This window comes from Hakea prostrata, chromosome 11, assembly GCF_041222555.1.
Source record: "Hakea prostrata isolate BN-2017 chromosome 11, UWA_Hpros_2, whole genome shotgun sequence".
Classification (NCBI taxonomy): Eukaryota; Viridiplantae; Streptophyta; class Magnoliopsida; order Proteales; family Proteaceae; genus Hakea; species Hakea prostrata.
This window is the reverse complement of record NC_142610.1, coordinates 17,603,545-17,630,507: the sequence shown is the minus strand read 5'-3', so window position 1 is coordinate 17,630,507 and position 26,963 is coordinate 17,603,545. Positions and strand designations below refer to the sequence as shown.

The following is a 26,963-nucleotide window of genomic DNA, read 5'->3' as shown; positions in this document are numbered from 1 at the left end:
AAGTGGTCTTTTTCCTTTTTTCAAAACCTGCTACTTCCACCGGTGAGAGAAAGGTAAGAGCCTTTTTTTTTCCGACCGATTTCATCGCCGTATCTGGCCATGTCAGCCAATGGAGGCGGCGACGATGCTTGTAATGGTGGAAGCTCACTTGCTTCTCCAAATGAAGACAACAAGCTTTGTGTTTACATAACCGCTTCATCGCAGAAGTGCCCTGAGCCCAGACTCGAAGGCAAAATGAACTGCGATGAGAATCTGAAATCTGAAAGTAGTAGCAGAGGAAGGATTGGGAAGAGTTCTAGAGGTAGAGGTCGTGGTAGAGGAAGACCTCCTAAGTCTTTTAGGGTTTCTAAAAACTTACCTCAGGTAGCCGAAGAACAGGACGCAAATGGCAAAAGAAACTGCGCTAACTACTTTGTATGTGGTCGCAGTGGAACGCTTCGTTCAAGGGTTAGACTTCGTGGCGGTGGAAGTCTTCATATGGCTTCCAAGGTTTATAGAGAGTTATCTGAGGAATCTGAAGGAGAGGAAGAGAACGAGGAGGCTTTGAAGTCAAATGTACTTCAAGTAGTGAACAATCAGGTAGTTGAAGCAAGTGCTGGTGATAAAGAGATTGAATCTGACGAGAAGCGTTGTAGTTTTATAAATGGTCAGGGGCGTTGTAGGAAGTTGAAATTAGATCGGCAGAGCTTCTGCGAAAAACATTGTAACTCTAATCGCGAAATGAAAGCGGAGAAGTTGAGAGCTAGGGATGTAACTGAGGGGAAGTTGGAGGTTTGTTTGGATATGCCGCCTCCAGAAGAGCTTCGTTGCAAACGGAGTGATGGGAAGGAATGGCGGTGCGTGAACTGGAGGATTCATGATAAGAGCCTCTGTCAAGAGCATTACATTAGTAATTTGCTAAAGTATAGGGCTAGGGCTTCCAAATCTCCGAAAAAGAAACAGAAAAGGAAGAAGGATCGGGGAAAGAAAAGGCTGGAGACTGAGAAGGAGAGTCAACTAAAGTCTGGTGCTTCGTCGACGAAGAGAAAGACAAAAGAAAGTTTTACTGCTCAAGAGAAGAAGAGGAAGAGGATGAAAAAGAGTGAAGATTCTGATAAGACTTTTGTTGGTGTTAAGGTTGAAACTGAGCCTGAGAAGAAACTTTGGACCCACAGGGGAAAAATGGATATGGCAGATGAGAAGGAAGAAGTTCTGGAGGGGCAGGAGTGGGAGAGCAAAAAGGATATTCCTGGTACAGGTGAGTCAAATTCTGTTGCCAAGGTTAAGAATGATGCAGAAATATATGGATTGGGAAGGGCCGATGAGAAAAATGCAGTGAGAAACCAGATAGAGTCAGAGAGGGTACTGACATTGCGCACTAGGAAGAAGGTGGCGCTGAACCCAGACAAAAGTATTACAGAATCAGATGAAAAGAAAATGGAACAAGATGTAAACCTTATAAAGAGGAATATTTATGTAAGTAGATCGTCACTTGGTAATAGTTTTGAATTTAATTTATTTATCAGTGAACTGGCTTCCAATTCTGTATTTTTTTTGAAAGCAGGGTAGGGACTCTATGTGCCATCAGTGCCAAAGGAGTGACAAGGAAAAAGTGGTTATATGTGAGAAGTGTAGAGCAAAGCGATATTGTGTGCCGTGCATCAAGAGATGGTTGATTCCTCTAGCTTTCTATCTTTTCATCTTTACTTTTTTTTTCCTTTTATGGTTTTATAATTTCATGTTTCTATTTTTGAGACTTGAATTAATCTTATAGTTGTTCCTCAATTGATTCTTTTTCTCAATAATAATGGATTGCCATTAACTATCCCCATGATTGGTTGTATATTTGTTAGCCTTCTTATCCGTTTACTGCTGACTGGCATCATCACTTGCATTGCTGCATTATATGTGTGTTTATATATTACTGCTATAGTAGTGGATGCATATGTAGTTTGTTACTAATTTTTTATTCACAGGAACATGGGACGTTATATACTATGTAATCCCAGCAGCATACTTCTCCTTACCTTTACACTGCCATTACTGGTAATGTGGTTATGATGTTTCTGGATGTCTTAAAACTCTGTAATCCCAACAATATGAATCTCCTTGCTATTGTTAATAATTTGGTTACAATGTTGTCGGAGATCTTTTGCATGGTGAGATGGATTGTACTTCCTCTTTCTTTTATCTTTTAGGTTTATTTTACTCATCCCCAGGTTTTGATGTTCTTCGTTGATGCCCCAATTTCGAAATCCCATTTCTTGGGGATGCATATTTTTTATGCCTGAATCGATATGTTTAGAAACACTGAAGCCACCATTAACTTTTCCTTATAATTGTTAGTATATTTTAGTGGGAATTAATCTTTTGTTGTTGGTAAGGTTCTTGTGGGAATAAATCATTTTCGTTATTTCTGCTGCTGACTGGCTTCGTTGCTAAGTTGCTATATGGTATGTTTATTATGCAATGTGTATTATTGTATATCTATTTATCACATTTGTCAATGACGAGATATGATAATAGGATGCTATGACCTGTGGAAAGCTATATCACATACCCCCTTGCTTTATTTTTTCCGTTTTTAATAATGTGGCTTAACTATCCTGTTCCGCAATTAGCGTTGGAATTTGCTTCCAATGCTTGAATTTATGGTTGTTCATGATAGTCACTAAACTGACACAGTCAGAACTACTTATAAAATTGTGAAGGAACTCTTAGAATTTCATGTTTGCTCTGAATTGGGAGGACGTGGTAGACAGATCTGAAGAAATTCTGAGATAGATGGAAAATTAAATTCAGAATCAATATTGGATGGTAATAGATATATATGGGGGATACAGTAATTGTAAAGCACAAAAATCTTATCTGTGGATGCCATTGTGTGTTAGTGACCTGCGGCCAGTCTTTTCTCGCTGATATGGAAATATGGAGTGTATAACTCTTGTGGTCGTCAAGAATGATGCGGATTCAGATTGGACCTTTTTAAGTTTTTGTGTTCTTGCTGGCTTTGAAAAACCACCTTGAGGTTGACAAAGGATTGTTGGACATTCAGGATACAAGAGAAGTTAAGGACATTAGTGATAACCTACACCAAAGCCTACTTGTTTCCACCCTTAGTGCGAGCTTCTTTGTTGTTGGAATTCTTTTACTCGGTGACTCTAATTGAGACTTAGATTCAGTTGTTGAATTGACTGGTAATGCTATGGAGGGGAGTGCTAGTTTATTAGGTGTGTCTTTATTTTGTGTGATGGCAAGGCAATCCTTGCCAACAATTTGTATATCTATTTCTTTCTGATGGTGGGGAAGTATGGCAAATTTCCATCCATGAAAGGAAACACTCAGCTTATGGGAATGAGAAAGCATATCAGATTTTTTAGGCTCAAAATTGTTTGGTTTTACTTTATCAATTCTGGAACTGTAAGGGGAGGGGGCTTTATGCATGTACAAGCTTGGAAGGCCCACTGGGTCTCATTGCAATCCTCTTAATTGAGAGCTCATAATGTGGGGATATTGTTAGTATGTGGAATTATTAGTTAGGTTATTGTATTTTATTGGGATACTAGATAGTTATACACAGTTCCTTTATGTGTGTTAGATGAACTAGAAGTCCTTATAGGAGTCAGTACACCTGGATCAAAAGAAGATTTTCTTAAAAAGTCTATTGGTGTAGTTGAGGCATGCACGGAAGATTGGTAGCACAAATCTGATTTCTTATCTTCTTTATTCTTTTTCCACATCTTATTTCTGTTCTTCCTTTAAAGAAGATCAGGATACAGTTGCTTCCTTTTTCTCAGGTTAGATTTTTTGGGTCTGCTCGCATCTGATATCAGCAATCTTGATTATCAGGTTGCATAAAATGGTATTAGAGCCTAACGTTCTTTATATCCTAATCACTGTGGCTAATAGTGAAATTGTTTAAAGATTTAACTTGAAAGGAATGAAATTAATTATTTATGCTGCAGTGCTCATGATAGTCTTCTGTCACGGTTGTCTCGTTATCAGTAATTTTCTTTTTAACTAAAACTTTCTTATGAACTTCTACTGTAGGTACCCTCATTCTACTGAAGATTCAATTGAAAAGTGTTGCCCCTTTTGTTGTGGAAACTGTAATTGCAAAGCATGTTTACGTAAAAATGAAGGACTTAAGGTTGGGTTGGTGATTATTTCATTCCTAGCTCATGTGTTCTGGCTTTTTTTTTCTTTTTCCTATCTATGAGTTACAAGCGATAACCAATTTGCAGGAGAAGAGGAAGTCGAACGTTTTGATAAGTGAAGCTGAAAAAGTCCAGCACTCTAAGTATCTGTTGCATTTACTTCTTCCATTTATGAAACAATTTGCTGATGAACAACAAAAGGAAAAGGAGTTTGATGCGAAAATTCAAGGTATAAGTTTGTATACTTATGGCACTATGTATTTCCTTCCCTTTTACTTTGGCGGGTGTTGGGATGGATTTGTTTTTTGTGGTTACAACTTTGAAGTTGCTGCATTCCTTGCATAAGCTGTAGACTTTGTCCTTTAGTTATGGTAACCGGTCTTCATTATCATTTATTGTCATTTCTTAACTAAAGCTTGTCTGTAATAACTGAATTCAGATTTCTCCCTCTCTCTCTCTCTCTAATATATATGGTCTCTAGCACATGAGAGGTAAATCTTACAAGTCTAATGTAGTGCACTGATATCTGAACACTTAAAAGTGCTTAGAAATAATTATGCCGAAGGACATCTTCACAAATTTTCAACTTGGGCATTTTGTGATTTTGCACCAAGGTGTAACTATATTGTATAAACTTAATTGAAGAGGTAGCCTACTATTGTTTGTTCAAAGGAATAGATATTCAAGAATTAAGGAGGAATTTAGATCTTTAATTTGATTCATGATTTTGGTTCGACCATATCTGGCTAACTGTAATGGGTGTGACTGTGTGAGGGGATTATGATTTGTGAGAGGGAGAGGTAGCTAACTATTGTAGGCTTATTCTTGTGGTTAAATACTTAAAGCTGCTGGCTGGAATCGAGTACTGGATTTATTTTGTAGTCTCAGTCCTTGGTGCTGATTGCTGTGTGAAGTTACATTTTTCTGTCGGCTATCTGTTTTCATATGTTTGATTGACCTTGGTAGTTTTTAGTATATATTCATAGACATTTTGCCTAAGATGGAAAGTTCAAACGAATGTGGGTCTGAAAATTAGATACGTGTCAGATGTACAGACAGAAATAAGCTCATGAAGCTACTGATTGTGTTTACCCATCAGTTATCAGTGTATGATGTTCATGGAAGACAAATAAAATCTGATGGGACTTCTTGTCATGTGGTAGGAGTAGGAGGTATAATTCAACTGTATTGCTTTTAGTTGATAGAAAACATTAATTCTGTTGCTTTCTTTTTGTTTTTATTTTTTTATTTTTTATATGAATTTCCATGCTAACTGAATGTGAGCTTCTGGCAGGTGTAACCCTGCCAGATGTAGAAATACCAAAGGCGGTCTGTGCTGTGGATGAACGTATGTACTGGTATGATCTTTCTCACGTGTTCTTTCTTCAGTTAGGTTGTTTTTTTTTTCTTTTGTTGGAGGTTTAACACCATTGCTTTTTATTTTTTATTTTTTTATCTTGGCAGTGACAACTGCAAAACTTCAATTGTTGATTTCCATCGAAGCTGTCCTAACTGTTCGTATGACCTCTGCCTTAGTTGTTGTCGGGAGATACGTGATGGCTGTCTGCAGTGTGGTCGGGAAGAAGTAAAAGATGATTTTTCTGACAGGGGAACTGCGTACTTGCATGGTGACCTTGATTCAAGACAAAGGCAGTCTTCAAAGTCAAATAAGTCCTTAAAGAGAGATCATGGAGATCATACACAACCAACCGTAGTTTGTCTCAAAGATCATGTCAAAACAGCATCAGTGGAACATGAAGATAATGATAAACCAATGTCAATGGAAGATGAAGGTGATATCCAACCAATATCAGTATGGAAAGCCAATGAAAATGGTAGTATTCCTTGCCCCCCAAAGGAAATGGGAGGTTGTGGCTGTGGCCTTCTGGAGCTGAAGCGTATTTTTGAGGATAATTGGGCATCTGAACTAGAAGAAATGGCACAAAGAATAGCAGAGAAAAACGAAGTTGATGATGTGCCTGGAAATTCTGAACAGTGGTGCTCATGCTTCAACTCAGCTGGTGTGTTTGACTCTGGTAACAAAAATTCACGAAAATCTGCTTCTCGAGAAGATTCCAGTGACAACTATTTATACTGTCCCAGGGCTGAAGAAGTCCAAAAGGGGGCTCTACAGCACTTCCAGCAACATTGGAGCAAGGGGGAACCTGTCATTGTCCGCAATGTGCTTCAACTTGCATCTGGGTTGAGCTGGGAACCTATGGTTATGTGGCGTGCAGTTCGTGAGATAACGAGTGTAAAACGTTCCACCCATCTTTCAGTTACGGCAATTGATTGTTTGGATTGGTGTGAGGTTAGTTAAATTACTTAATTTTTTTGTTGGTGATGTGGATATGGTTTCAAGCATATGCTGTTTTGATAATTTAGGTTTCTAGGAAATTTATTATATAACCAATGATTTTCTGGGCAATATTTTTGTTCATTCAATATACTGTAGATATTTTTTAGCGTGTTTTCAACATGCCATAAATCACCCTGAAGTGCAGATCTCTGATGGTTCAACTTTATTCAGTTGACTGCAGCAGACTTAATTCTATTTCCTTTTTCAAATTACATTTGGAGACACGAGTAATGGCCTAGAAAGAAGATCCTTTATTAGAAAAACAGGTCCAGTCAGTTGCTATAAAACTTAGGAGTTAGGGGCTTGATCACTTGAACATGGGGCCGCCCTTGCATCTCTGATATGGTTGAATGGGATTGAAGAAAACTATATAAAGATAGTATGTTCACGTTGCGGTTTACTTGTGGTATACATTATCCATGGCCCATAAACTTGTGAGGTTCTGTGTGCTTTGATACTTGGGAAGTTTTTATGGTTACTATCTATTAGTTAGCTTAAGCATGTATTTCTGGTGTATTGGCTGGCACTTCCAGGTATCTCAAATTGGAAAAATAAATTGATCATTATCTTTACCTAGGTCCCTAGCAGCTTGAGAAGTGAACCTCATGGTGTACTTTTGACTCCTGGGTGTTAGCCTACTCCTTCAACTCCTGCCTAAGGCAGACAGCAGTTGAATAAGATTTACCCTTTCAGCTGGTAACCAATCCTCATTAAAATAACAGGGCTAGTGACTAGTGGATTAAACCAAAGACTGGTTCCTGGTAGGTCTTGAACAGCAGAACAGGGATATTACTGTCCAAAAGTTTGAATGAATCCTATGGTTGGATGAGGCTTTCCAGGTACTTCCTTAAAACAGAAGCTGGATTCCCAGAATTAGTAACTTCCCCAAAACTAGTCCTGTAACTCAGATCAGGACACGACTATGGTTAAAGGAGTGCCTCAGTTTAACGAATAGCATATCAAAATGTCAATCGTGGTTGATTACAAAATGGAAGGGTTTGAACTTTGAAACCACCAGGTAAATGCTTATTTATGATTACTACCCTAAGTAAATGCTTAAATGATATTCGACATAGATAACCATAACTATGCTCACTACCAAATACCAATTAAACCAGTGCAAGGCACCCCTAGGCCCTATAATAAGGTGGTAGCCACTTAAGCCTCTATAATCTGCTGATGCCTAAGGAGCCTGGTGATGCATTGACACGTTGACTACTATGCTAGTGGTGCTTCTTAATATCACAGACTTGCTGAAAACCTCAACCCTGTCCATTCTGGGGACAGGATGATTGTTATGGTTCTAGATCGGGGTTGAAGAAGAAGAAGACGGGGCAGAAGATAAGAACAAAGAATGCCGAGGCAAAGAAGAGAAGTATAAGATAGATGAGAGATTGATTTTCTGCATAATATTGCCTTACATGTGTAGCCTTATATAGTGATCCACCCATTAAAATGAAATGCTAACAAACTAACCATCTAGCACTACTGCCATCTGTTACGGCTGCTTTCTAACCGACTTACAATTGCCTACATCACATAATCACGAAAATGCCCTGGTTTGTGTATATCTCGACCAGATCGTCTAACTAACACCTCATGTGGTTGTTCATGAGCTGGCATCATAATATTGCCATGTGGAGGAAGACTAAGCTCGTCCTCGAGCTTAAGAGAGGGAAACTGCTGAGATAAGGAAGTGACGTCTTCCCAGGTAGCATCTTCAAGAGGCAGATTGCGCCATTGAACTAAAGCCTGAAGAATAGGGACATCGTGACGGAGGATAGTACGTTGCTGAAGTACGGCAGTAGGCTCAAGAATTGGAGTTGGAGCCGCAGGCAGTGGAGCAACAGTAACAGAGTCTCCAAAACAGGGGAGAAGGGTGGAGACATGGAACACCGGGTGAACCAGGGAGCCGGTGGGTAACTGTAATTCATAGGCTACCGACCCAATCCGGCAAAGAATTTTGAAGGGGCCATAGAAGCGTTTGGCAAGCTTCTGGTTTACTCTCAGAGCGACAGTGGATTGTTTGTAAGGCTACAAGCGAACATAAACCCAATCGCCAACAGAGTATTCCTTCTCTCGACGGTGACGATCAGCTTGTGTCTTCATACGTTGCTGGGCTTGCAGGATGTGTTGTTTGAGGAGGCGCAAGATGTGGTCGCGGGAACGTAGTTCCTCGTCAACAGCGGCGTTGGAAGTGGAGCTGGCGACATAGCGTAACAGAGGAGGTGGGTGACGTCCATAGACAGCAAAAAATGGAGTCATCTAGATGGTGGTGTGGAAGGAAGTATTGTATGAGTATTCTGCCCAAGATAGATAGCGTACCCAACGCTTAGGTTCATCGCTCACAAAGCACCGGAGATATTGTTCCAAGCAACGATTCACAATCTCAGTTTGTCCATCACTCTGAGGGTGGTAGGCAGAACTCATAGCCAGAGAAGAACCTTGAAGCCGAAACAGGTCTTGCCAAAAATGACTGAGAAATAGCGGGTTGCGGTCGCTAACGATCGATTTAGGCATTCCATGTAAACGGACGACATCGTTCATGAAGATGGTGGCCACTCTACGGCTTGTATAATGTGGGGGAAGAGCAGAGAAGTGGGCATATTTGGAGAGGCGGTCAACAACCACCAAAATAGCAGATTTCCCATTGGAGAGAGGGAGTCCGGTGATGAAATCCATAGATAAATCGTCCCAAATCAACTCAGGGATGGGTAAGGGTTGTAAAAGCCCTGCTGGTGAGAGGTGCAGTGTCTTGGATTGTTGGCAAACCGAACATTGAGAAACGAATTCCTTTACCTGGCGATACATCCCTTTCCAATAGACTTCAACATTTAAGCGTTTATAGGTACGGAGATGTCCGGCATGGCCCCCAGTGGGTGTTGAGTGATATTCAACCAGCAATCGCCGCTGCAAGCTTGGATCGTTAGGGATGAGCAAACGCTGCTGGAAATAAAGAAGTCCATTATGCAACGTATAACTAGGGAATTCTGTGGTTGTTGTCGAAGACCTTGGCAGAGTCGTTGCAGTGCAGAATCGGCAGCAAGCGTAGTGCGCAGTAGGTCAAGGAAGGTTGGGGATTCAGCGCTAGTTACCAGAGTGAGTAAGGCAGGAACGCGCGACAACGCATCAGCAACGTTGTTCTCCTTTCCCGGCCGATATAGAATTTCAAAAGAATACCCGATCAACTTGGAGAGCCATTGTTGTTGCTCTGGGGTTTGGATAGTTTGAGATGTGAGCTCTTTTAAACTCTTTTGATCCGTCTAAATAATAAACTTACTACCCAACAGATATTGACGCCACTTACTGACAGCGAGAAGGATGGCTTGCATCTCCCGAACATATGTAGATGCAGCTTGCATCATCGGTGAAAGTTTCTTCTGAAAGAAAGCCAGAGGGTGACCCTCTTGGGAGAGGACAGCGCCAACGCCGATCCCTGATGCATCCGTTTCCACAGTAAATGCTTTGGAGAAATCAGGAAGGGCTAAAACAGGAGCGCTAGAAAGGAGATGCTTGAGTCGATTGAAGGCGGATTCAGCTTCAAGTCCCCATCTATAAGCTCCTTTTTTGGTTAATTCGGTGAGGGGATGGGCCACTGTTGCATAACCTTGTATAAACTTTCGATAATACCCAGCTAACCCCAGAAAGGATCGAACTTCTTTTAAACAACGTGGTATGGGCCAATGCTGAATAGCTTCAATTTTGGTGTGGTCTACCTCGAGCCCTTGGGCTGACACAACATGGCCCAGATATTCCATAGAAGGTTGACCAAACGAACATTTTGTCCATTTAGCAAATAACTGATGGGCTTGCAAAAGCATCAAGACTTCTCGTACATGGGCCAAGTGATCTGTCCATGAAACACTATAAATCAGCAGATCATCAAAAAATATTAAAATGAACTTACGCAGAAAGGGCTTGAAGATGTGATTCATCATGGCCTGGAACGTGGATGGAGCATTTGTGAGACCGAAGGGCATCACCAAGAATTCAAAGTGCCCATCGTGTGTCCGAAATGCAGTTTTGGGAATATCTTCAGCCCGCACTTGTATCTGATGGTATCCTGAGCGTAAATCCAATTTGGAGAAGAATCAGGATCCATGTAACTCATCAAATAATTCATCAATGGTGGGTATCGGAAACCGATCCCGAATTGTGACAGCATTGAGGGCTCTATAATCGACGCAAAACCGCCATGTTCCATCTCGCTTCTTGACTAACAATACCGGAGATGAATAAGGGCTGATGTTGGGTCGGATTACCCCTGTTGCTAACATGTTGGATACCTGCCGTTCGATCTCATCTTTTTGGAAGTGTGGATGCCGATAGGGGCGAACATTGACTGGTGATGTTCCTGATTGTAGATGGATGGGGTGGTCATGGGCCCGCTGTGGAGGTAATGATTTGGGCTCTACAAATATGCTGGTAAACTCATCCAATAATTCACGCATTTGGGGCTCCAATGATTCCCTGTCATCTCCCGATTCATTGGGTACTGCTAACTCTAGTTTAAATAGTTCAACACAGTGCTGGGCTGGTAAGGTTTTCTTAAGCCCATGATAAAAAAGTTGTTTGGGCCCCTTCTTGGGCTCTCCTTGAAACCGGACACGTTGGCTTTGGGATTGAAACTCCAAAGTAAGATGATTATAATCAAACAAGGTTGGACCCAACTGAGCTAGCCATTGCACCCCTAGGATTAGGTCAGAACCATACATGGATAAAAGATAAGCTGTGAGTTTACCATCATACCCTTGAATTCGGATAGGCAGATCTCGAACCATTCCTGCGCAGTGAAGCTTCTCACCGTTTCCGACAACGACCTCCATGTGTGGTGCTGCCTCAATCGTGCATCCCAGACGTTTAGCTACATGTGATTGAAGAAAATTATGAGTGCTTCCGCTGTCGATGAGGATTTGTAGGGGTTGGCCTTGTGCATATCCAGTGAGTCGGAACATTGTTGGTGAAGGTCGCCCTGTCATAGAATGGTATGATAGCTCAGTGGTCAGAGCTAGAGCAGTCTCTTCCGTTGTATTGTCGGTTTCAGCGTCGTCATCTTCGTCATATTCAAGTAATAGGAGATGGCGTGTTTTGCAACGATGGCCAGGAAGATAGCGTTCATCGCAATTGTAACAGAGGCCTTTTTCACGCCTTTGTTGCATTTCAGTGGGAGTCAATCGTTTGATGGGGATTGAATTGTCCTTCGAGTTTCCTACGGTTCTCGCTGCCGAGAACTGAGGTGGTGTTGGAAGTAACGGAGGACAAACGGTAGGCATTGATGAACGGAGGAACCCTCTTTTACTATCTGCGATTTTGGATTCCAACAAGCAAGCCAATCCAATGGCGTCTGACATCGTCGTTGGCCGTAGGGCAAGTACTTCGTTCCGAATATCCTGGTGCAACCCGTAGATAAAACAACTTATTAGGAATTTTGCCGGCAATCCGGTGACTCTGTTCGACAGATCCTCAAATTGGGACTGATAGTCGTCTACGGTCGTCACTTGTGTTAACTTAGCGAGCATTCCTCGATGATCCTCAAATACGCTTGGTCCAAATCGATTTTGCAACGCCATGGTAAACTCATGCCAAGGTGGAAAGAGTTTTCCCTTATACATCCATTGAAACCAACGCAAGGCAGCTCCGTCCATATAGAATGATGATACCTGCAAACGAGATTCCATAGTAATTGAGTGATAGTCAAAAAACTGTTCGGCCTGATAGATCCATCCCATTGGATCACTTCCACTGAACCGTGGAAAATCCAGTTTCACTGATTTCGCTTGCAAGGAAGCTGGTATAAGTGAACCACTGCGTCGTGATTGACCGGATGTTGGAGTTTGCTCTACCGGTATTGGTATTGTCGATTGGCGAGCGATCTGTTCCATTCTCCCATCCATAGATGTAATTTTGGTTACCAATTCGGTAACTGTCGTCTGTAGAACTGCCAAGGTTTCTTTGTGCTCTATTGTCGTTGTCGCAAGTTGCTTCATGAATTCATCCATTTGACGCATTCTCGTTCCTTCCGCCATATCCGGCAGGTCGGACCACTGTTATGGTTCTAGATCGGGGTTGAAGAAGAAGAAGACGGGGCAGAAGATAAGAACAAAGAATGCCGAGGCAAAGAAGAGAAGTATAAGATAGATGAGAGATTGATTTTCTGCATAATATTGCCTTACATGTGTAGCCTTATATAGTGATCCACCCATTAAAATGAAATGCTAACAAACTAACCGTCTAGCACTACTGCCATCTGTTACGGCTGCTTTCTAACCGACTTACAATTGCCTACATCACATAATCACGAAAATGCCCTGGTTTGTGTATATCTCGACCAGATCGTCTAACTACACACCTCATGTGGTTGTTCATGAGCTGGCATCATAACAATGATTGCTTTCTACCTTCCTATGACATCTGAGTGTAACACTACTGGTCAACAGCAATTTCCGCCGTCTACTTTCTTAATTTTGTTGACATTGTCCAAGCCATACTTTGGCCAATTTTCACTTGGCATGGAGATTGTTATCCTGTTAGATCCTTAAGTCCTTTGAAGCTAGTTGGCTTTAAGAGATTATCTGTATGCCTATGACATTAGCTCTGTAGGCAGACTGTCTCCCAGTTGACTAGTCAGTTGCTTTTCCTTCTTCTGATTCCCTTTAGTGGTTTCCTTGTATCCTTGCAATGGTTTTACAACTTTCTTATGTGTCCTTAAAATTGGAGGATATGGGTCAATGGATGGCAGATAAGACAAGACAGTAAGATCCGTGATTGAACTAGAGCCATCTAATGAACTTTTGGATGATTCTCCATAGTTCAAATACTATTCCGTATACTAACCATTGTCCAAATTAGTTCTAGACTTGCCCAATAAAAACACTAGTTCTAGAAAGATCTAATTTTTCTTAAATGATAGGTTACATATTTTCTTGCAGTTTTTATTTGCCTGAAAGTATGTGTATGAAGAAGCTAATATTGATGAAAACTATTTAAAGTTTGTTACAGTCAGCAATTTTAAGATTATGCTTGAATAAAATATATGTATTTGGATAAATTTGGAGGCACTTGACTCATGGGTTCACATGTTCATGCATTTAGTATATGGAATGTTGACAATTATGAATTTAGAAGTCAAAGCCTTTTTTGTCATCTCATTGTTCATTAATCCTTATGAAAATATTCAGGCTGAGATCAACATTCACCGATTTTTTGTGGGATACTCAGAGGGTCGAAGTCATGCGAACTTGTGGCCTGAGATTTTGAAACTGAAAGACTGGCCTCCCTCTGAGCTATTTGAGATGCGGTTACCACGGCATTGTGCTGAATTTGTTGGTGCCTTGCCATTCCAAGAATACACACATCCTAATGAAGGCATTCTTAACCTTGCTGCAAAACTGCCGGAGAAATCTTTGAAGCCAGATCTTGGGCCAAAGACATATATTGCTTATGGGTTTCCCGAAGAGCTAGGCCGTGGAGATTCAGTGACCAAACTTCATTGTGACATGTCTGATGCGGTACGGTTGGTTTGTCTTTGTTTCTGACGCCTTATTTATGTGTCTTTTTTAATTTGTTACATAGCCCTTGCTCCTTTATCCACTGCCATATACTTCTGTGCTTGTCCATGCACCTCCACTGTAGTGTGTGCACCCTTTGGTACTCCAATAATATTTTATTCTTAGTGCTGTGCACCCTACTCAGTTAGCTAGCTTTTGTGGTTCTTAAGTTTCAGATATCAGTAGGGGACCTTGGGGGTGTAGTTCCTGTTTTCATAAACTTTTTGTCCCATGTGACCTTCCACCAGCACATCTTGGTGCTTGTTAGTGAAATTCTTTTTTTAATGTCATTGTAGGAGAACCAGGCCCTTAGGAAAAATTTGCTTTTTGGCTTCCTATGTGTATAACCCTTTCTAGGATAGTATGACATAAATTTTACTTGAATTCAATAACTGAACCATGAAATTGAAATATTTATTAAGACTATGTTCTGTACAGCTTTTGTCTTAGACAAAGGGAGGTTCTGTCCATTTTTTGGTCTTCATAAATCAATTTTCTCTTAAAAGTTCCTGTTTAACAGTAATTGTTTGGTGAATGTAATAAAGAGTGAGAACATCTGCGTGTATACAAGGTGGTTTCAACTTACAACTGATTTTTGAATAAAAAATTACATTCTTTTACTTATCATTATATTTATCACTGCTTTTTGGTATCAATTCTTGTTTTCTATTTTGCCTATTTAAAAGAAATGAATTCAAGAATTCATTTTTCGTCAAAAATGAAAAATGGTTTGATTACTTTTGTCCAGAATAAATTATGAAATGAAAAATAAATCTAGTATGCTAAAATAAAAAACTGATAAAAATGATAATGGAAATTGTGAACAGTTCATTAGGGTTTGGGGGTGAAAAAAATGATAAATAATAGTGTTTTCATAAAAAGAATGTATGTTTACTATTACAGCCTCAATTTGCATTTGGATTTTAAGTGGCTTGTAGAAACCATAATAGAGAAAAAGTTTATTATGGACTTTGGGGGTTTTTCTTTTCTTTTAAACAAAAACAGAATTTAAAATGAATACCAAACATACAAGGAGAGCGAGAGGAGGTGTTTGCAGGGTGGGGGAAGTGGCTGGGATGTTATAGGGCTTGGGGAATGATGCTGCCAGAGTATGGCAGCAAGAAGGAGGGGGTATCGGGTTGTGCAGGGATGGGGAAAGGGGCTGGGGTTGGTGACCATGGAAGGAGGGGTGTGGAACCTTGCAATGGTAGGGGAGAGGAGGAAGCCGGAAGGGGTTGCTGTACTAACTTGGATTTGTCTTGAGCACTTGCTGAAATTTCTGAATAAGAATGCTAGACAAAGTTGTTGATCATTGAAGAGGAAAGCTTTACTTAAAATCCACCGTGGTTCTCTGCTCTCAAACAAGAACCACCGTCCTCAAACTCAATATTCTTATGCAAATAATAAGACTTATTTTACAAAGAAAGAGTAGGCTTATTTATAGCCTACTAAAGGACTCTAAACCTAAGTGGGGCTCCTTTTGTAGATTAGGACCTCATTACATTCAATCACAGCTGTTAAATAAGGAATCTAATTGACACATGTTGAAACTAAATTCCTAATTAACTAAAAATTCTAATAGTCACAAGCTGAATTCTACTCAACTAAAAACTCTAGTTGACATATGCTGTAATTAAAAAACTAGAGACTCAAATGCTGACATTAGAGATTAATTTGTCTGGAGGGGGGGGGGAGAATAAGGACAGAATTGCCCCTCTATGGTTTGACTAGCCTAGGAAGGCTTCCCCCTATGTGTGGGTTTTGGGCCCATCTTAGGGTTTTGACCAAGGGAGGTGAACCCTGTTCACATCACCCCAGGTCAAGCCATCGAAACAGACTCCCAACAAAAAATTGTTGGGGGTAAGACTGCATGAGGAAAACTGCCCCTTGGAATTTGCTTGTGCATAAGCCTTTGGCATCATGTTTGCCCTTTGGCTCATTGAACACCAATGCTCAGAATTTCAACTTTCAAATTTTCATCACTCCATTTGCCACTCAGGTAACATTTCTGCTTGAAGTTCCTTGCCTTGCATTGGAACCTTTCTCTCTCTCATACGATGGCAAAGAAGTTCTCGTATAAACCTTGCCTGTAATTGGCATGGTAAAAATGGTCACACCTGTAAAAATAGTGCTTTGAGTTCCATGAAGGATGTAGTCAAACATTTGCGACTATTTCTATATGTATGTATATATAATATAATGCTAGGACTAGGCTGTTAAGAACCATCAAATGGATAAGCTTAGTGTAGCAGAAATGCGGATGCTAAAATGGATTTGTGGCAAAACTAGGAAGGATAAGGTAAGATCATACTAGAGCTCCTTTGATGGTAGCTTAGTAGCTCCGATAAATGATAAGCTACAAGAAAGTGATTGAGATGGTACGACCATATTCAATGGAGGCTTTCAAATGCTTCTGTAAGGGGAAGTGATTTAAGCCAAATTGAAGGAACTAGAAGAGCTTGGTGTAGACCTAAGATAACTGTGGGAGAAGTGGTGAGAAAGGATATGCATGGCTTATGCCTTGTATCTAGTATGGCCTCAAATAGGAAGGCAAGGATCCATGTGGCTGAACCCATTTAGTTGGGATAAGGCCTGTTGTTGTATAATATTAGGATGCACTTACCCAAAAAAAATACGTATAGAGAAGTAAGAGAAAGACTTTCTGGTTTTTATTTTTTGAAGACAATTTCAATCTTTTCTTTCTAAAAAGTTGTGTTTATCTTTTGGGTTGTCAGTACTACCCAAATTTTGTTAAAAAAATGTCTAAAAAGAAGTTCCCCATATGCTGCATAAAACTTAATACACATGGGTTGGAAAGGTGTTCAAAGGTTCTATGTTTATTGAGGAGAGTTTCAGATAGTTTTCTGGAATAGTCAGGTATTTGAAGAAATTCAGCATAGCTAATATTCTCCCCCTTTTTTTTAAATTCCTGAAGTCTAATTTTGTAAGCCTTCTTTGGTTTAAGCATGAAGTGAATTGAAAAAGATAATTTCTAATAAAATTTTCTGGGAGTTTAATGGAACTAAAGTTGACATGAAATTGTTCAAGAATCATGTGAGGCCTAGAGTATAGAGAAGTATGACTATAAAAATTCAGTTTTGTTTTTGTAGAAAATTAAAAATAAGAATCTCAATTAAGATATCACCAGGAGGTGAAGGAAAATAATTGCATTTCAGGTCAAAGATAGTTATAGTTAGAGCTTGACACATTGAGATTGAATTTTAAAATGTGCTGAATGCTGATTTCATTGTATATCTGGTTATGCATGGTCATTTATATTTACTCTGTTCATTATATTTTCCATTGAAGAGTTCATTTTACATTGCATTATTTCTCATGTAACCAATCAGGGCTTCAGTAGTCGATCAATTTAGTTATTATATTAAATAATTGCGTTTTTTCCTCCAAGTTTCTTCTCTTTTCTTATGGAATAAATTCTTGGGTGAGCATAAGAATGTTATTGAAGTTGTGGAAGATCCCTTTTGTTGCCAACTGTTCTTTTTCTCCTCAGGTAAATGTTTTGACACATACTACTGATGTAGTACCGAAAAGTAAGCAGCTTGTACAGATAGAAAAGTTGAAAAAGAAGCACAGGGAACAAGACCAAATAGAAATATTTGGTGGAGTTCCAACTGAATATCAAAAAGTTAAAGAGAAGCTTCAGTCACCTGTCCTGGAAAAAGCTGATCCAGAAAAAGCTGAAATTTTGACCACAGAGGGTTCAATCCCATCTAAGGTTTTGACAACGGAAAATTGTTCCTACTGCCCCATGCCTGGGAATAATAGGCACTGTGAAGGTACCTCTGGTGTGCAAAATTGTTGTCTTAATTTTTTTGATGTCATACATAACACAAATAACTTGAATGTTTCAGCAGGAAAACAGGAAAATGGAAATGGTAGCATCACTAGTACAGAAGCATACACTAATCAAGCTGGAATTGATGATGAAGTTTCTGACTCAATTAATCAACAAGTTGGGGAAAAGACTGATGTAGTCCATGGAACTGATGAACTGTTCAGTTGCAACGGAGATCTGCAGGAAAAGTATGTAGGTGGGCTTAATGTAATACCCGAAAATGGCTTGGTGAATCTTGGAGTTCAAAAAAGAGGAAAATGTAGCATTATGAAAACCAAATGTGAAAAAGATGAAGAACTAAATGGTTTTGATGAACAGATGGAAGTAAATACTTCTTCAATTGCTGCAAAGACTAAAGGAAAAGTTGATGTCAATGGCAACCTGTTACATATAAGTGAAGTTTCTTGTTCATCTTGTTTGACTGTTAATCCCACAGACGGGCACAGCTTACAAACTGGAAAAAGTGTGGTGTCTGTTTTGCCCTTGGAAAAGGAAGTGGAGGATGGTAATGTGTCAAAGCAGACCAAAAGGGTTATGGAGAAGTCTAAAGGTGTCCGTGGTAGAAAACGAAAGGGGAGCAAATCACAATCTCATGATAAGACATCGAAGTTGGAAACTGAGATTTCTATGCATGTATGTCAAGATAAAGGGGGTACTGGAAATACCGAAGAATATAATTGGAGCAGGGCCCAAGAAGACTGTGATGTCTCTCTTTCTGAAAACATGACTTGGACTGATGAAGCACCTTTAATTGGTATACCAAAAGATGAAACTGAATCTTCTAGTTTCAAAGATGATGCTAAAATTAAAGATGATGACAAGATGGAAACCTGCAATGAAAAGACTATACCTCATGCAGCTACTGGGGTCAAGGTGCACGGGCCTGAACCAGCTGAGGGTGGTGCCCTTTGGGACATCTTCCGGAGGCAAGATGTACCTAAGTTAGAGACTTATCTTAGGGACCACAGTAGGGAATTCAGACACACCCATTGTAATCCTATAGGACAGGTAATGACAGATCAGTTTGGAATGTTATGCACGTGAATCTCATTTTAATCATTGGTGATAACCTCTGATGCAGGATATCTGATCATCAAATTTATCAGTAGCTCATCATAATTGAGTTGCATAACAGTTTATGCATGTCAAGTATCTAACTTCTAATATTTTTGATATAGGTTTCTCATCCCATTCATGATCAGACTTTCTACCTAACTATGGAGCATAAAAGGAAGCTCAAAGAGGAATCTGGTTTGTATATATCTGAGAAGCTTGCTCAGCCAATATGCAGTTTGCTGGATTATTTGTACTTACATATCCCTTTTTTTTTGGAATAGGAATTGAACCATGGACTTTTGTGCAAAAACTTGGAGAGGCAGTATTTGTTCCAGTAGGCTGTCCTCATCAAGTTAGAAATCTAAAGGTCTGTAATTTGAAATAGGTTTCTAAGAATATCTTATTTGCTAATCTATTAATGAAAAATCTTCATATATTCTCTGGTTAAATTTTGGTTGAGATAAGATTTGAGTTGTTATTATTGTATTCTGTGGTTATTTTAATCAAGACTTTACTAGGTCAGGTTAGCTGTCCTCAAAGAGCAGCAAAATAGTATTAGGGTGCAGCAATCCTATCCTTCCTATGTTGGGAAAAGAGTCCAACATTTTCCAGCTTTTCTTTCTTTGTTGAAATCATATGTATGAGAGCGCTATTGGCCTAGAAGTGCAAAACAAGGATATTCAAGGGAATGCTTTTGGAAGCATATTTATTGAAACTGGTCTAGGCCACCCTTAGCTCACAAGCTGCCTTTGATGTCCTAGGGGACTAGTCACCTTGAATGGCAACATGGAATGAGGTAAGGGAAGCATAAGACTACAAAGAAATTGGCAGTTAAGTCCTTTAGTTAAAAATGTGGAATTATTGGACGGTCAGGGGGCCCCATATTTATAGATCTGGATGCAAGTCATCCATCTTCCACATGGCATCAAGTGACCCTACCAGTAAAGGCTTCAGATCCACACTACCATAATATAAATATTTCAGCCATATTTCTCTTTTTATTTGTTTATACATGATCTGACACTGATATGCCAGAAACTGTAGATATGAGGATAGAGTACACTCACTTCTACAGGTTTCACTCAAGGCTTAGGAGATATAGTTCCGGATTCCGACTCACTTGAGTAGTCAACATCTTCCAGATCACCTATGACTATGAGATTCTCTTGAGGATTGGAAGATAATAAGAATAAAGATCCATTGTTCATGTCAATCTGATCTGACACCATAGTCCCTTGCTTAACTTCTAAGGTCCTTATAGTTTAGTTCTTTCCTACGGAACAAAGCTAAGATGTTAAATATGTGAATCATAGCAGGGTAGAAGAAGCGGAAGAAGATGAGATGGGGAAAGAAGAGATGTCAGGGTATACTACAATTGCTCTGATCCCTGTTCTACAATTCTTTCAAAATAAAAGACCAAGTACACCAGGTTAATATTAATTCCTATCTGATAGAGAGTACATGGGTTAAATCTGTGCCCCAATTTGAGGGGGAGTGTTAAAATAATTGCAAGGGTACTCTGGGGATGCCCATGAAATTTGAAATTGGTTTAACATTTCCATCTTGCCTAGTGGAAGTCCTTTAGTGAGGATATTTTCCATTTGTTCTCCAGTTCTCATAATCAAGGTTAAATCTTAGTTTAGAGGCAATTTTCTGTCAGGCCTGAAACCCAGACATTTTGGTTCTTGTTTTGAGGTTGCAATTGTAGAATTTGACCTTCGGCCTCTTTGGATTGAAGCCTAAGGTTGAAACTTTTCAACTCCTGGTTTCACTTTGGCTAGGGTAGAACCTGAGACAATTTCAGTCAGGTTCAATCGAGATTCAGTTCTATCTTCAGAAATGGTATGCAAAAGTATCCTGATTGAAGTGTTCCCTTGATAAATTAATGACCAACTTCAGTTTATTTGGTACACTTATGTTGGACTAGTTTCTGTGCTACACCATTAAGTGCTTTGGTAGCTGTGGTTTCATAGGTGTCTCCACCACAAGTACTGTGGGGGACTTAAAAAATAGAACAAATGAAAATGATGGCTGTTGATATGAGGAAGGAGAACTTTGTATTTAGTATCTAAAAATCTGCCCCCTTTTCTTTTGGTGTGAGTGATATATTCATTACCAGAGTAGAAAGGTGTGGGAAAACATGGAGAGAGATACAATGCTGAAATCTGTCTTCAGTTACAATTATACAAGGAGGAGAAACAAATACTCTGATCCCAAATCTAAAACCAAAGTTGAAGTCAAAGCAACTAGAAGATCTCATACAAGTCTGTCAAAATAAATAAAATGGTAAGAGGAAAGAGCTCAAGGTAACTGAATAATTACTACCCAACTTTGTAGACCAAAATCTGGGTTAGATCTGTTTCACTTGGGTTAGATTTTCTGAACCTGGTGCTGCTTGTTGAACTAGTTGAGTGCACTGCATCAGTTCTCCTCCTTTGGGAAGAACATAAGTTTATCAAGTTTGGACAAGGACTGATAGGCAATATGTTGACTAAGCACGTTGGAGGTGAAGGTGTCCGAATCTACTGAAGCTTGGTTACTGGGTAGGATCTTCATTTTGAATCCACTGTGTTTGGTAGAGCTAGTTTTCTTGTAATTGCAATGGTGGACCTTATCAGACAGCCACGTTTGCCCTAGGTGGATGTGAACACTAGGACATCACATTACACGATGTCGATCAACCCATCAATAGAGGGAGCAAAGATTATATTTCATTTTGAGATCAGTATTGTTTACCTATGTACTTTGTAGGGTTTTGGATGTAGCTCTTTCTTCAAAATTAGGGTACACCTCAAGAAGATATCAACTCTTCTATTTAGGAATACCATTTTGTTCCACGCTGTGAACACATAATATTTGAGATACTGTGACTACCCCATATATGGATGAAAGTCGCAACCAATAATTCAGTACCATTATCTCTACGAAGAATCTGAAGCTAGGAACTGAATGGTATGAATCATTGGATGAGAGGACTGGAAAGAAGTAAGAAGGCCATAACTTTAGTGGGAAATAGGCCTTTATATATAGCATGACCGAGGTTAGCTGAATGCAGTTATCAATAAAGGAAACAAACCATTTGAAAACTATGCTGGGGCACAGTTTGAGTGGGTCCTGAGCATCAGAGTGAATAGTAAAAAAAGGGAAATCACACTCCTAGTGTGGAGTAGTGTTTATCGAGAGTTTACACGCTTCTACTTGTAAAGATGTCACCTAAGAGGACTATGGTGTCCAAGGTTACCATTTGCCTTACAAATCATGGCACTTGAACCTACAAGAAATCCCCAAAATATTGCTAGTGTCCATGGAATCTAACACTTGCATAAGGAGTCTTGTTTAACTTGGCATTGTGCCAACTGTTGTGTGTGTGACAGATCAATTCCTTGCAAAAATCAGTGGAGACATTACTCTTACACTTCTCTCTCGATTTTGATTTTAATATTTACTACAAGATAAATAGTTTGCTCAGTCTGCCCAAATTTTGTTAGAAACTTAGAGAACTAGCATACTTCTTGGAAAATGGGGAAGTATGGAGGTTTCTGAATACAATATAGAGGTAGAGGCAAAAATGTTAAGATAAATAATACTACACTTGTACTGTGATTACAATAACAGCATAAAATTCACAAATATAATGGTGAGCTTGGAGATCAAAATTTTAGGTAGTGGATTCAGGTAATTGTTGCTCCAACTGAATGTGAACATTTTCTGATGGAAAGGCCATCGACAAAGGTAGATAGCGATTATAACCTAAAAAGTTAGATTTAAAAAATCTTACCCTTTTTCCTTCCCCCCCCCCCCCCAAAAAAAAAAAAAAAAAAAAATGGATCATGCCATCATTGTATGCTATTTTTGTCACTTGCAGTCATGCCATCATCCTATGCTATTTTTGTCACTTGCAGTCATGCATAAAGGTCGCACTTGACTTTGTATCACCTGAAAATATTCTTGAGTGCAACCGCTTGACTGAGGAGTTTCGTTCACTTCCATATAATCACAAGGCCAAGGAAGACAAACTGGAGGTATTGTCATCGCACGTCTTCTTACTATTGTCATATAATACCTTGAAATTTATGCCATTTAGTATAATGTTGCGGTTCCTTGTGTAAATTATTGGTTAATTCATTGAAGTATCAATAGTGAAAGTGTGTTATTGATGTAGTTGCTGTATGGCATATATGATGCATTCTTCCACTGTGGCTTAATTTTGTCCATTTGATAGATGGTTGATAGTTCATCTGATTATTTTGCTTTTCTCTGGATAGTTCAATCCCCTCCTACAGTGCATTAACTAAAAATCCTGTTACATTAGCATATACACAAATAATGAGGTACCCCAACACCCTGTAGCTTTTCTCTGAGTGTGCATGATAGGAAGCATCCATTTCTGAGGTGTGGCACTTCACTTTCTCCTCTTTTGGAATGCACAATTGTTATGTATCATACATGACCCACACTTTTTTCCTATTACTTTATGTCTGGAATTTATTATAAAGGGGTAAAGATGACTTGAAAAGAAGTGGCAAGCCTTTATTGACTACACCAAAGGCCAGAATTCACATCAGTCTAGAACCACCTCACCAAATTAAAAAAAAAATGAAAAAAAGAGTTTGAAAGTCTAACGTATAAATCTATGAAATGCCATTCCAACCCCCCCCCCCCAACCCAAAAAAAAAAAGAAAAGAAAGAATCAGTTCCCAAAGTACTCTAATATTTATACTAACCACTATGCTACAACCCACAAGGTGAGCCCATAGCCTTGTTTTCAAGTCCATGGACCTAAACATTGGGCTAGGAATGATCTATATTTCTAGAACTTTTCACACCTATGTCAGTAGTCTATATATTTCTAGAAAGGCATCTAGAAGATTTTATGTCTATAGAAGGAGGAGGCTTCTAGTTTTCTCCAAGTTGGCAAAATTACTCCACCATTGATTGGGGGACACGTGTAAGAATCCTAACACATTGAGTGGAAGACATGTAGTAATACTAATGTTTCGTTGTAGCCTTGTAAGTTTGGGTCTGTAGATAGAGATAACCCCATTTCGCGTAGGCTCCAAGCAAGTGGGCATTCAAACATCGTAAGTAAGCTTTAGTGCAATAAAAGTTCATTACCCTATAATGTTTTTGTGTTCCTTCACAAGTTGTTTTCTCAAACCCCTCAAGGAGTGAAATAAGGTTTGACTTTGTGCTGGGGTGATTGCTTTGAGAAGATCCAAGGCAGTGACAAGAGGACATTAGTATATGTTTATATTTGTGTTTGTTTCCACAGGGTAGGGTTGGTAATGGTGGACCATGATTCTTCTCTTTTGTTCCTAAGCTTCTTACTCCCAGTTTTGACATGAGCAAAAATAGTGCCATGACAAGCACTTAGCCTTGACAGTATCAAACCCCCCCCCCCGGCCGGCGTCTTAATGAAAGAAAAAATCATTGCCAATAGATAGGTAAAAAAGGGTTTTTAGGGGTCGGGGTGAATGAATAGTCACAAACAAAATTCAAGATGCATTTGGGAGAGCCAAATAATTACGACACTCCAAAGAGGGTTGGCCAGTCTATAAAAGGCTCATACAGTTTTCATTGACAGGAATGATGATCTCATTACAGTGATGATTGTGATTCCGAATTCTGATGACCTAAATGCCAAAATTTTGATGGCGTATTTTGGTTCAATATTATTTGAAACAATTTAGGGGTGGGCCTTGGTGCAATTGTCGGTGGACCATAGTTGTAGCCTAAGGTTAAGGCATTGGAACTGCCTCTCAGAAAAAACTGTTTGGCGCTAAGGCTGTTTAAGAAAATTGTCCTGGGGACTGAGTTGCACCAGTTTCGCCCTTATTTTTTGAAACAATTTGGCATGTGAATTGTGGGTTCTTTCTTCTTCTTCTTTTTTTTTTTTTTTCTTTTTCTTTCTTTCTTCCCTTCATATCTGATACCATTGTGGAAGCTAAGTGGCATTTATTGGTTTTTAAAAGAGTAGAGATTCTACTTGAATCTGAATTTTTTGAATGTTGGTAGGCAGAGCATGTTTGTATCCATTTCTGTCAGAAGTGAGGGGCCTTAATGGGATAGAGAACTAATCACATTTCACAGTCACTGGAAACAAGCACTCACTTAAAATCTGAAAGCAAAGGTTGATCGCATGCAATTGGCTTTAGAAATGTAAGAGATAAGTGATTAACTAAATATGAATCCCCCACCATTCCTAAACTTGCCAGACATGTCAAATTTCTCCCCATTTCCCCCTAATACGCAAGTTGGAACCTTAATATCCCATGTTCTGCCCGTGTCAAAAGTGAACATAAGTGATTGGATTTCATTACCATTTTGGAGACCCTTTTTCCTTTTCCTGACAAGTGGTGTTCCTTGCATAACACCTTTGCATTTCAAACTGCATTATTGTGTGCTTTAAGATAATATTGGAGAAATCTGCATACTGACAATTTGTGGTTGTACCCTTCAATATTCCTTCATGGAACAGGTCAAGAAGATGACTCTGTATGCAGTAAACCAAGTAGTGAAGGACTTGGAGTGCTGGTATGGTGAACAATTATTATTTTTTATTCCGAAAAAAAGTTACATATGTCTGCTGTCTGATGCTCTATTTAGGTGTTCTTGTGCTGCTGTTCATTGCAATTTATCTATGGATAATATCTGTTAGCTCTAGAAAGCGTTGTAGTCTTTATTTTAAGATACCGAATTGGTTCTTTGAAGCTTTATCACTGTTACGGGGGATGGTAAAGCTTCCCAATTGTTGCATTATTGGCTATTGCAATTGTGAGATGTTGATGAAGAACCATCCCCTAAAGTAGCCCGTCCATGTGTGAAGGAGAACCCTGAAGCTTTATTGTTGTGGTTGAGGCCTCCATTGCTCCTGTTTGCTTACTTTGTTCTTTCTTGCGGTCAATTATTAGGCTGCTGAAGCTATAATTCTTTGAAGGTTCCATTCTGTGTTCAACATTTGATGCAAGCACTTCAACCTTGTAGGGTGTTCCTGAGATTTATATCAGTGATATAATGTAGTTACGAGGGTCAGAATCTCTTGTTCACTATGTACTTATGAAAATGTGGAGCAAACCAGCTCTTCTGAATGGTCATTTTGCAAGCAACCTATAATTTTTGTTTAGCAAATCCATGGAGCTGTTTTCACTAGCTCTGCAGTAGAGTTCTTTCAAGTTGTATTATGCTTGAAGATTTACTTTTGGACTCAGCAAGTTCGAATACTATCCTTCCGAAATGGCCTTTGCTTGAGAGGGTCTCTGTTCCCCCTTCAAGATCCCATTTTTGCGCTTTTCTTTCTGTTACTATTGCTCATCATTTGTTCCAAGATTACTGGACCTGAGCAGGACATTGGTTAACGCATAGCCCAAAAAGTGGGCTGGCCTCACCAAAAATATGGTCTTGTAATTTTTATTCTCACTCATATAGGTCCTAAGTAGAAGGTTTGTTTTTGTGACAATGTAATGTTCAAATTATATAACTCGTAACAGGTTTTTCTGATGCTTCTAACTATACATGTTACAAATTTGTTGATGAATGGGTTTGATGTGGTCTAAATCATGTGCTATTCTTTGTACATTCAGGAGTTAGCTGGTTGTCACGGACGAAGATCTGCCAGTAGAAGCTAAGAAATCTATTGCCTCACCAAAAACAAATTGGAACTTCCACAATTTTGGAATTGGAGTCTGCTGCTGAAATTTATGGTAGTTGAAGATGTTCCGGCTCCGGTGATCTTAAATGATTACCAAGTGATGGGGTTCACATTTTTTGAACTGTTGTCTGTATATAGACACCAAACTCATGTAAAGGTCAGACACAAAATTAACTCTCCTTTTGGGGTATTTAATTTTCCTTTAGTAGAATGTCCAGTTTCCAGAGTTTTGTGATTTTTTCTCAGCTGTATTGACAGCAGATGTGAGGGCTTTTCCTTCACCTTTTGTATACTGGAAAATGGATAACTGTAATGCATTAATGTGATTACCTAAACTTACAGTGATAATGCATTTCAAAAT

General features: G+C 39.3%; 1 protein-coding gene across 3 annotated transcripts; it reads left to right on the top strand.

Annotated features, from left to right (window-relative positions):
• LOC149000485 (E3 ubiquitin-protein ligase JMJ24-like) lies at positions 1-26,963 on the top strand. 3 transcript variants are annotated; one of them, XM_089139841.1, is made up of 14 exons: positions 1-1,455; positions 1,544-1,650; positions 4,030-4,129; positions 4,224-4,365; positions 5,431-5,494; positions 5,673-6,447; positions 13,674-14,003; positions 17,554-17,839; positions 17,915-18,906; positions 19,077-19,149; positions 19,236-19,321; positions 22,857-22,976; positions 25,433-25,488; positions 26,535-26,963. In XM_089139841.1, exons 1-14 carry the CDS (start codon positions 100-102, stop codon positions 26,539-26,541), a joined length of 4,494 nt encoding a protein of 1,497 aa, XP_088995967.1. In that variant the 5' UTR covers positions 1-99; the 3' UTR covers positions 26,542-26,963. The 3 variants fall into 3 exon arrangements, with proteins under 3 accessions (XP_088995967.1, XP_088995966.1, XP_088995965.1); XM_089139840.1 differs by having other exon boundaries at positions 5,601-6,447; positions 17,918-18,906; XM_089139839.1 differs by having other exon boundaries at positions 5,601-6,447.